The sequence below is a fragment of the Podarcis gaigeae genome, assembly GCF_964106915.1.
Source record: "Podarcis gaigeae genome assembly, chromosome: 8".
Lineage (NCBI taxonomy): Eukaryota > Metazoa > Chordata > Lepidosauria > Squamata > Lacertidae > Podarcis > Podarcis gaigeae.
The window spans coordinates 62334795-62345833 of NC_139684.1; the positions used below are offsets into that span (position 1 = coordinate 62334795).

General features: G+C 44.3%; 1 protein-coding gene across 1 annotated transcript; it reads left to right on the forward strand.

The window, feature by feature from the left end:
- Window positions 1-312: 312 nt before the first annotated feature.
- Window positions 313-10252, forward strand: PITHD1 (PITH domain containing 1). Its single transcript, XM_083751945.1, has 6 exons — window positions 313-628; window positions 3542-3585; window positions 4151-4228; window positions 6507-6611; window positions 7993-8101; window positions 9453-10252. Exons 1-6 carry the CDS (start codon window positions 431-433, stop codon window positions 9552-9554), a joined length of 636 nt encoding a protein of 211 aa, XP_083608071.1. The 5' UTR covers window positions 313-430; the 3' UTR covers window positions 9555-10252.
- Window positions 10253-11039: the final 787 nt, after the last annotated feature.

Sequence of the window (11039 nt, forward strand, 5' to 3'; positions counted from 1 at the left end):
TTTGAACTGTTTTTTTATATTGTGTTTTAATGTAACTTGCCCTGGGACCTTGGGATAAAGCGTGTGCAACTAATAATAACATTAATGATAAATGCTCAGGTGGTTGGGGCGTGGTGCTGATCATGCCAAGGTCGCAGGTTCGATCCCAACATGGGCTACCAGCATATTTCTTCATTGCAAGGGGTTGGACTAGATTAGTTCAGGCTGTGCGGGGACACTCTATACTTTTTCTAGCTCTGTAACGAAACGGGCACCGTGTTTCAAGAGACGCGGGAGGAGCCAAGGGAGGCCGGCCTCATCTCTCACAAGGCGGCACAGCGCATGCTCGGCCATTGTTGACATCCGGGTTCTTTCCCTCTGCTCAGTGCGTGTGGCTGCGTGTTTGCTGCTGTCGCTGCGGGGTGCGGGGGGCGTCGCCACGCGCTCGGCCATGTCTCACGGGCACAGTCACGGCGGGGGCAGCTGTTGCCATAGCGACGACCACGAAGAGCCTCCCGAGCGGCGCGGCCAGGCCTGGGGCCTTTACCTGCGCATCGACCGCGAGCGCCTGGAGTGCCTGAACGAGCGGAGGGAAGGCAGCGGGGCTCTTGTCTTCCGCGCCTGGGAAGACCGCGGGGACCGCCAGAAGGTCTTCCCTCTCTCTCTCTCGCCTCCCGGAGGGGTTGGGGGGGGGAGGAGCTTGTGGCCGTTTCGGTGCTGCTGAACTGCAGCTCCTACCAGGCCTCTCGTGGTCTGTGCCAGGGAGTTGTAGCTCGACAACACCTGGAGGGCGTTGCTGAAGTACAACTCCTGACATCCCTGCATGGGTGCATCCAGGATTTATTTTTGCGGGAGGGGCAGGCTTTAGGTTAGGGGGTCAGAATCGAGTTGTCTTCGACGCAATTGTTCAGTTAGTTAAGAATTTTTTATTTATTTACTTGATGGGGGGCACCTGCTGCTCCCCCTGGCTGCACCCATGCATCCCTATCATTGGCCATCTGGCTGATGAGAGTTGGAGTCCAGCAACATCTGGAGGGCCAGAGGCCTCCCCATTCCTGGCGTAGATATCGACCCAGCGAAGGTGCTGGTTATGGGGAGGGGCAGAGGGAGGGTCAAGGGTGTGTGTCAAACGACCAGGCACTAACCCTCCCATTCATTATGATTGGATGCATGTGGTAACTGCGCAGAAAGGTATTTTTCCATGTACAAATTCTAACTCAGTTATGAAGTGGAAACTTTTAAAAAATCCTAAGCATTTTCCAGAGAGGTAACAGTGTTTATTCTGTTGCAGTAGAAACAAGGCTTATCTATATAAGATATCTGTAAGCTGCCTCTTAGGTAAGCTATCTGAAGGTGGCTTCATAACAGTATAAATTGAAAACCGGCATGCTTAGAAAACAAAAACTAGAGTTTTACCCGGAAAACGTATGGGGGAAAGTTGCAGCATTCAGGACTTTGTAGTTTAGAGAACAGGCGAGTGTGAGGTGACATGATAGAAATTTATAAAATTATGCATGTCATTCAGGAAGTGGATAGGGGAAAAAACCATTTTCTTCTCTCAAAGCACTAGAACTGATGGACACCGAGTGAAGTTGAATGTTGGAAGATTCAGGACAAATAAAGTACTTTTTCATGCAGCACATAGTTAATCTCCGGAACTCGCTCCCACAGGAGCTGGTGATGGCCACCAACTTGGATGGCTTTAAAAGAGGATGGGACAGATTTATGGAGATAAGGCTATCCGTGGCTACTAGCCATGATGGCTATGCTCTGCCTCCATGGTGATGCTTCCGTATACCAGTTTCTGGAAACTGCAGGAAGGGAGAGTGCTTTTGTTCTCGGGTCCTACTTGTGGGTTTCCTACAGGCATCTGGTTCTCTACTGTGAGAACAGGATGCTGGACTTCATGGTTATTGGCCGGATCCAGCAGCTCTTCTTATGAGGGCTCAAATTTAATATGGCAAATAAGATTGACCGGAGTCTGCATGCTTACTATGAAAGTTAACTCCATCAATATAAATATAAATTACTTCAGAAGGCATACAGTATACAGTGGTACCTCGCAAGATGAATGCCTCATAAGATGAAAAACGCGCAAGACGAAAGGGTTTTTCGATTTTTGAGTTGCTTCGCAAGACGATTTTCCCTATGGTCTTGCTTCGCAAGATGAAAACGTATTGCATGTTTGTTTTCTTTTTCTTATGTCCCAAACGCGGGGCGGCCGCACGGATGGGTCGGCGCTGGCGGGAGCCTCGTTTGTGGGCGCCGCCGCCGCCTCGTCACCTCTCCCTTCCAAATCCTGCGCGCAGCGCCCGTACAGGATAGCCAGCACCAGCAAGAGCAGCGCCAGCAGTGCGGCGAACTTTTTGCCCACGTAGAAGCCCAAGCGCAACTTGACGGTCATGGTGGCCGGTTGAAAGCGAGGGGGGAGCCTGAGCGACTGAGGAAGAAATTCAGCACAGGATCAGTGCTTCGCAAGATGAAAAAAATTGCAAGACGAAACAACTCGCGGAACGAATTAATTTCGTCTTGCGAGGCACCACTGTACTTAGGATGGGAACAGTAATGTGAAGCATGATGCTATTTTCCCATTAGAACTTGAACATGTGAGACAAAGTGTTGAGGATGTCCAGTGTACTTTTCAGGTTAGAGAGAGATAAGACATCCCTACTTTTAGAAGCAAAAACTTACTGATTTACAGTACGGTCTATCAATGTACGTAATACATAGACTGTGAAGGTACAGGTCTTGTTACATCACCTGGTCCAGTCAATTTGTGTGTTGACTGGAAAGGGTCAGAGAGGTGGCTGTGCCATCTGGCACTATTGCTTATGTCTCCTGATAGATTCCCAGTGCACACTATGTTATAGGACTGTTTTGTAGGTAGTTGAGTTAAAGTTATACTTGCCTGTATTGGATTTAAAGTGCAAAGAGGTTTTAAAGAAGACAGGCTTGGATCTGTATGTGTTTGCCTAGATGTCCAGAATTCTGCAACTGAGATGAATTAAGGCAAATTATATATTTCCTGTCTGTGCACTTAAAATTCAGGTTTTGAAGTTACATAGAATTATCTGGGCAAGAATGGTATTGGCATGGAGAGCAGGGTTAGACTGACAGCAGGTGTGGTCTGTGAGTCACAGCACATTAGTTCTGGGAGGCATAAGAGATGGCCTCTCCCCCAGGCTTGGAAATAGCTACCTGCCTAGGGTGGATCATTATTGCTTCCAGGCAATCCAAGAGGGTGGTCTTGCAGAGTGGAAGCAGATTCCTCCTCAATTTTTCAAGGAGAAAATGAATAAGTAGCACAAGTTATTTGCTGAAATATGTGGGCTGAGGTAACATATGTACATTTATTTGCAAGGCTTTCTTTCAGTTTATGTTGCTACTGCCCGGCCTGCATGCATCCAGACTTTTCTTCTTAGCTGTGATGGCTAGGAACTTGTTCTTTAAAAATTACAACCCAAAAGTGGCCTCTGGTGTTCTCAAGGTGCCATGCAGGACAACATTTTATTCACTGGATATAAATTTCCTTATATTAAATGGAGTTTTATGTTTCTTCTAGTTTGTAGAAAGCGATGATGATGAAGAGCTTTTGTTTAATATTCCGTAAGTACCTATTTTGCATGAGTGCATGATTTATTGACATTCACGTCTCTCCATGTTCAGTGCTGTTTTCCTCACTCTTGAAATGTAACTTGAAATGCAGAGCATTTGGGTGGCAGTCAAGCTGTAAGAGGTAATTTTGGAAGATGGCTACTATAATTTTATTTTTGTTTCTACCTGATTTTCAGGAAAGACTGACTCTCAATGCAGGTTGCAATTAAAAATCCACAAAAAGAGTGATGTGTTAGGGATATGTGAAGTATTTATGGCACTCTCCAGCAGCTGATGCCATAATAGAAATTTCAGAGGGGGGTGCAGAAGGAGCTGTGGGTAGACTGGGCGGCAGTATGACTGGTGGTAAAGATGGCAACCCACAGCAACAGTCTTTCCAATGTTCTGAAGAGTCATCAGACAATGTTGAAGGTGTGACATTCTTACAGCAAGATTTTAATCATATGAGTACAGATTATGTTACACTTTAGTACACCACCTAGGAATCTTCTGGATTGTTAAAAAATGCTTTAAATCTACTGTACTTGGAAAACCAGCAATCTGTCTCTTGTTGCAGTTTTACTGGCAATGTGAAACTAAAAGGCATAATTGTGATGGGAGACAATGATGACACACACCCATCAGAAATGAGACTGTAAGTGGGGCTGAAGGGGAAATATTTTGTGGGGGAATTGTTGTGCTGTGCAAATGCCTAATCCTACCAAGACAATAACTGAGTGGTTATTCTTTGTTTCTTTCTTTTTTTGCTTTAGCTCTTCTATTATTCTAGTCAATACTGGCCATTGTGTAACTTGCAGTAAACGGTTAAGTTCAGTAAATCTGAAATTGCCCATGCCCAAATTCTGTGCCCGAAGAACTGTCTTTCTTTACTCTCATAACTTCCAGGTCATCATGTAGCAGTGACATCAGAAGCTACAATTGGCAGAATTTGTCAAGATCTGGCTTCTATGCTAACACATGCTCCTCCCTTGCTTTCCTGCCACTGCTGAATGGTCCCTGTGCCCCGGTCCTACATAGGAGAAAGTAGGAGAGTGCCTCCCATTCTTCAGCTCCTTCTTTCCTCAGGTGTCTGTTTGTCCCATTTCCTTCTAACCATCTTGCCACTTCGCAAGCCTTCCTTCCACTCCCACCTCACCTTGGTAACTCATAGTGTACTTAAGGTACTCTTCGCACCTTTGTCGCCTCTGAACAAAATACAGGATGCTAGTTCTTAGGTGGAGCCCATAAAAATAGGGCCATACAAATAAAAGCTTATGATATGACCTGTGGGACCCCCTAGAAATCATACATAGATCCCTCACATTCATCAGGAAGAGTGCACATTTTAACACTCCTGTGTGCAACTGTGAAGACTGAAACTGTAGAATCATGAGAGCCATCTTTAGTGCTGCAGTGGAATATTGCTGCTTTGGCTGTGTGCTCTAGGCAAATTGGCATTTGGCTTTGCTGTCATGGCATTTGCAGGTTGATGCCCTTAGCAGTTGGGTGCAGGAGCTTCGCAGGTAGCTTGCCGTTCTGTCATCTGTGGTGGTTTGAGGGTAGAGTCGCAAAGGAACAGGGAGTTGGTGAATTGGGGATGTGACTGAAGTTTCTTAAATTGCTAACTTTTATTAAATCAATATTTCCCCTAGGTAGCAATGTTGGTACTACTGATTACCAGCCCAGTTACTCAGAGATCCATGAGTTGTAGTTCCTTTCTTTTTCAACAGGAGGAGCAGTTTCCTTTTCTAAGTAGTACATTAGGGCAGTACTGTAGTCTTCCAACTACTATTTCAGACCTGGGACTCACCTTCAACTCAAGTATGCATTTGGGGACGTATCTCTTAATTTTTTTTACTACATACAGGTAACTCACATCTATGCTTATTTTAATTACACTATCATAGCTTTGTGTGAGTGGGTAAGGGAAATGATTAAGTAAATGGAGAGTGGAGGAAACCCACTCTCCATTTATTTATTCCCCTCACCTGTACAAAGCTGCAATTGCGGGCTTACCATGCTTTGGGTAAGCAGTGCAAGGGCCCTGGAAGCATCCCAGAGCCCTTTCACCTCCTTCCCAGAGCCAGATAAGTGAGGCACTGGGCTTTGGGAATGATGCATGAGGGCTCTGGCAGGGCCCTAGAGTCCTCCCACCTCCTTCCCAAAGGTGGGCAAGTAGCGCTGGAACTTGCAGGGGGGCTGACTCTGAGGGTTCATGACTTAATTTATCTTTGTGTATATGCATGGACCCCTGGAACCTAGCCCTGATATAAGATGAAAGTTATCTGTACTTTCAGGGTAGAATTTCGGCTGTTGTGACCTAACTTAAATCAATCTGTGACCCAGCAGTGGATCCCAACCCACCAGTGGAGGACCAGTGGAATGGAGCAGGGTAACCATTGTAGTGCCCTCCAGATGTTGACAAACTACCGTTTCCATCATACCTGATTTTTGGCCATGCTGGTTGTGGCTAATGGGAGTTGTAGCTCAAAAACATATGCAGCTCCAAAACACAATATTGGGCTGCCTTTGCAGTAGATAGACTTAGAGCATGTCAATCAATCAATCAATCAATCTTTGTTACGGTCCAGAGACCCAACAAATCAATACACAATTCATACTTAGAGCATGTCTTAAGCCAGCCTTCTCCAACCTGGTTCCTTCCTGGTGGTGGTGGGTTACAGATCTTGCCCCCCTGACCTTTGGCCGTGGTGCATGGGAATGATGGCCATAGCAGTCCCAAACAGTTGGGAGGGCACCAGGATGTGAAAAATAATTTGTTTTTGTCTTCTGATTTCTCCGTTTGTATGGTGCTCCTAGCTGTTGGGCTATGTTTTGCAGTACAAAGCCAAATTACTACAGTGGTTGGGATATGTAAGCAAACTTTGAATTTGTGCAGGCTGACCTTTGCTGTTGTCTTGTATTTATTTCAGCTTTAAGAACATTCCTCACATGTCTTTTGGTGATACTGCCAGAGAACCAGATCAGATGTTCAGCCTGAATCGTGACGTTACTGGAGAACTGGAATATCCTACAAAGTGAGTCATTGCTCAGCTCTCACAGGGGATTTGCAGAACTCCCTTGTTTTGAAACTGGAAACAAATATTCAACCTGTGCCTCAGCACCATCTCTCTGATAGTTCTCCATGTACCAGATGTCGCAACCTTCTCTTTTGAACTATAATTTGCCGTGTTCTTGAGCATAAGGAGCCATGGCAGTTAAATTGGTTAATATTTCTACAGTACAGACATTTTTGGTGTAAGAAATGGAACATAAAGAGAAGGGCAACTGTCTTATTTCCAGACTGATTCTTAATTATATTTTATTTTCTGGTATAGCTCACAAACAGCATTTTTGCCACTGCTGTTTTATGTGGTATGGTACTTAATTGCTGCTCCTGAAGCACACGTGTTGGGTGGGAACTAAGCACCATAGCTGGATACATGCAAATTAATAAAGAAGACAAAGAAGGGAAGTTAACTTGATACCTAGACTGTAGAGAAGCTTTTTCCTTACCCAGCTTCTTCTTGAGCTTTTTTCTGCAATTGAGGATTAGAGAGTCTTTTGTGGCTGGAGAAGACTTGAAATGTAACAAAAGCTATCCATCATGGGGTTTTGGCCTCCTGTTTGTGTGACACCCATTAACTGCCATCATTTGCTCCCATTTCCTTTTGTGATATTATAATTAGTTATTATTGATGTGATGTTTTGTCATTACAACAGAACAAAGGTGATATGTACCATTTTCTGGAATAAAAAACCACAGGAAATTTAAGGGTGTGGAAAGTTGCAGCCCTGGTTTTGAAGTAATTCAATTTCTGAATTAACTTCCCAAGGTGACATGATCCCCCATGTGCCCCAGAAGAGGAAAGGCAGGAAGAAGAATGTAGTAGGTTGGTTGTGTTGCTGAACAGACAAAACTGGAATTTCAGAGAGTTAGAAGCCCTCTAAATGGGCGGGGGGGGGGTACTATGAGGCATAAATAGGCACAACGGTCTCTAAATGTGATCAGTAGTGTAGTCACTGAAAAATCCTAAAAATCAAGAAGTGAATTGAGTGGCTTTAAGGGGCAGCATCTGATAGAGGAGTATTTCAGTAAGGGGTCAGGCATTGGTAGGTCCCTTCCAGAAAAGAAAGATAACACCAGTGACAAGTGTGCCCTGTTTGGTTTGCTGAAACAGCCAAAAATGCTCTAACTGCTGCTGCAATCCAGGAAGTTAAGGTGATCCCTTTCTCCCTTCAGGCTTTGCCAGTTCCTTAGCTTGTGTCTCGGTCTGAAGTTGGTAGGGACAGTGACCCCCCAAAACTGTTTTTCTATCCCTATGTGATTATTATTAGCCCAGGGACCAGGATGCAATCTCTTTCATGTCTGTAATGAGAATTGTATATTTAGAACACCAAATTTCTTTTTTGTTTCAGAATTGCTCGCTTCTCAAATGTTTATCATCTGTCCATCCACATCTCCAAGAACTTTGGTGCTGAGACAACGAAGATCTTTTACATAGGCCTGAGGGGAGAATGGACAGAAGTAAGGGGCCAAGATGACAAATGGAAAAAAGTGTGCAGTTATGAGGAAAGAGGGCCATGCAGAGCTGCTTAAATTTGTATAAATTATCAATAGAGATAGAAAAACAAGACAGCCCCTGCCCATGTGCTTCTGGATCAGTAGACACAATAAAAAAGGGAAAAGGGGTGGGGGGAAGGGAAGGAAAGGAAAGGAAAGGGAAGCAAACAAAGATAGATCTTGTGCCAGCAGGAATGGCCACCAAGGATACCGCTACTTATTTATAAAATTTCTATACTGTCTTTCATCACTGGGGAGTTTATAATAGCAGGAGACAAGTCAAATTACATACAATTCTGTATGTAATTCTGTCTGAGCAGAGGCTCCAGGGTTGGTGCAAAATCAGTGTGACAACCTTGGATGTTGTATATTTAAATGACTCCTAGCTGTTGTCTGCTGTTAGTGGAAAAGAGCATATGAAAGTCTGCGCTTAAGGTACATCCATAGTAAAACATTAACAAAGTTTAAATGCAATTATTGCATTCTAGCAGGTGCCCACCCCTTATGGTTCTTAGTGCTATTTGCTGTGGTAATGATGAGGAGTATGACGTATACCGAAGCCATGCAGATGAGTCCACAAAAGCTGCTATCCCGTTGAGCTTGCTTGACTTCCTGAAGGTTACTTGTTACTTTTAGCACGTTGTATAAGGGAGTCACCCTTCTGTAAAAAAAAAAAAAAGCAGCTTTCCTTCCTTGTCACATCTTGATGCATCTTATGTCTCACAGATGACTCAGTGAGTAGCTGTTTGTAGACATGCCACTTTTATATACCTGCCACTTGATTGCTACAAATCTGGCCCCAGGCTCTCTGTGCAGGATGTGTTTCAGTTATGTGGAAGATCTGTCCTAGGATCTAAAATAGAGATTCCTTAGATGGGCAGTCTGTCTTCAATCCCACCTGCTGCTCCAAATTGGGGTATGATTGTAAACAAAGCAGTTATAGCTGTTTTGCTGGTTTTCCCTAGTGCAGAGCTCTGCCAGGTTAAAGCAGCCGCTGACTTGTCTTGACAATCCTGCCATTTTTCACTGCACACAGCATACCTGAGTGATAAGGCATGCTAGACTTTGAGGGGACAAGACATGAAAAGAGACATCACTGCATCCCCAAAGGGGTAGGTTAGCATCATCTCAAAACTCATCAAAGCATGCACAGGTTACTCAAGGAATCTTTGCGTAGTGAGTATTCTAGGGAAAATGTATGGTGGAAGAGAAGGTCTTGCTAAATGGAAATGGTATCAAAGGACTGCTCTGGCTTTCATCAATTCTCAACTTTACTGCGTTGCATCTTAGGAAGTCTTTTGTCTTTCCTGTACAGCCTCATCGACATGAAGTGACCATCTGCAACTACGAAGCAGCAGCGAACCCAGCTGACCACAAAATTGATCAGTTCACTCCGGAGACGCACTTCATTTCCTAAGTGGTTTGTGCACCACCAGACTGCTGTGGAGGCTTTGAAGACTGTCAAACACTTGAGGCTATAAGGAGCATTGTAGCATTCATTCTTTTGTGGGTGTGAGTGTGGCTGCTTTGGTAAAGCAGGGCACTAAATGCTGGCAGTTAGGTACCAATTATTATACCATTGCTAAGGACAATCATGGCTTGAGATCTTACAAATATTGAAGGAGTAGGTTTTGGAAATATTGGCCTTTGCCTGCCTGTAACATGGTTGTCTCAACTATGTTGTATCTGTCAGCGCAGAAGTTGGTTTTTTTCAGTCAGTGATCTTCCTGTTCAGTTGCTGCTTCTGCTGGCAATACATAAAGGTGTGAGGCTGGTGGAAGACTTGGTCTGGGAGTGCTGTACCATCTGAGATTCTGTTCTGCCTCTTGAATGTACTTTATACAGGGGGATAAGTTATTGGTGTTCTAGATGAGCTCTTGGCTAATTTCAAAAGTTAATGTGACTTGTACATGGCAGTATTCATTTGGTTGTGCTCCAGGGAGTGCACCAAAGTACTGCATGCTTCTCCTTGAATATCATCCAGTAAGCTGCTTGCCAAAATGCAACAGTTTCAACTGTGCATCTAAAACCTGAAGAGGGATCTCTCTCTCCTGGGCTTAACTTTCTAACCAATGTAGCTTAATTTTTTCTAATAAACATGGCAAAGAACGTGTATGTCCCTTGCTTATATCATTTTTTTTTTTTTACCCTCCAAGCAGGAAATCTGCCCTTAGTGCCTGACACAATTGACTGGTACAAAATAAATGTGGAGGAGTACAAAGAGCACAAGAAGAGCCCTGCTGGATCAGATTAAAGGCCTAGCTAGTCCAGTTTTTGGTTCTCACGGTGGCCAACCAGATGCCTCTCGGAAGTCCACAAGCAGGGCAATGGGGAAATAAAATAGTACAGAAGGGTCGAGATTTATGGACTGCTGTCAGCATTAGAGTTTTGTTGACAACTGTAGATTTTTAAAAAAATCTTTCCACCCTGCAATGCAGGAATCTCAGCTAAAGCATCCATGACAGATGGCCATCCAACCTCTGCTTAAAAACCTCCCTATCATCACATTTATATTCCACCTTTCTTTCAAGGAGCTCGAGGTGGTGTATGTGGTTTTCCCCCTCTCCAGTGGGCTAGGCCAAGAGAAAATGTTTAGTTCAAGATCAGTGATCTTCATGGATGATTGGGAATTTGAACCCTGATCTCCTTAGTCCTAGTCCAACATGCTAGTAGCCAGTTCTTAACTAAGGCTCAGCCTTAAACCCTTATAGCAGATTATTCCCCATTGAACAGCAGGACTAAAGAGCACGATCCTGTGCATGTTTCCTGGCAAATGTCACTTTACATGTGCCAAAGTAATAAACCCTTCGTAGCCGCTGGGTATAAACAACAGCCAATCCAGCTTCCTCTACATTTTCAAAATATGTGTGCATTCAGTGTCCACTTTATAGGCTAAAGATGT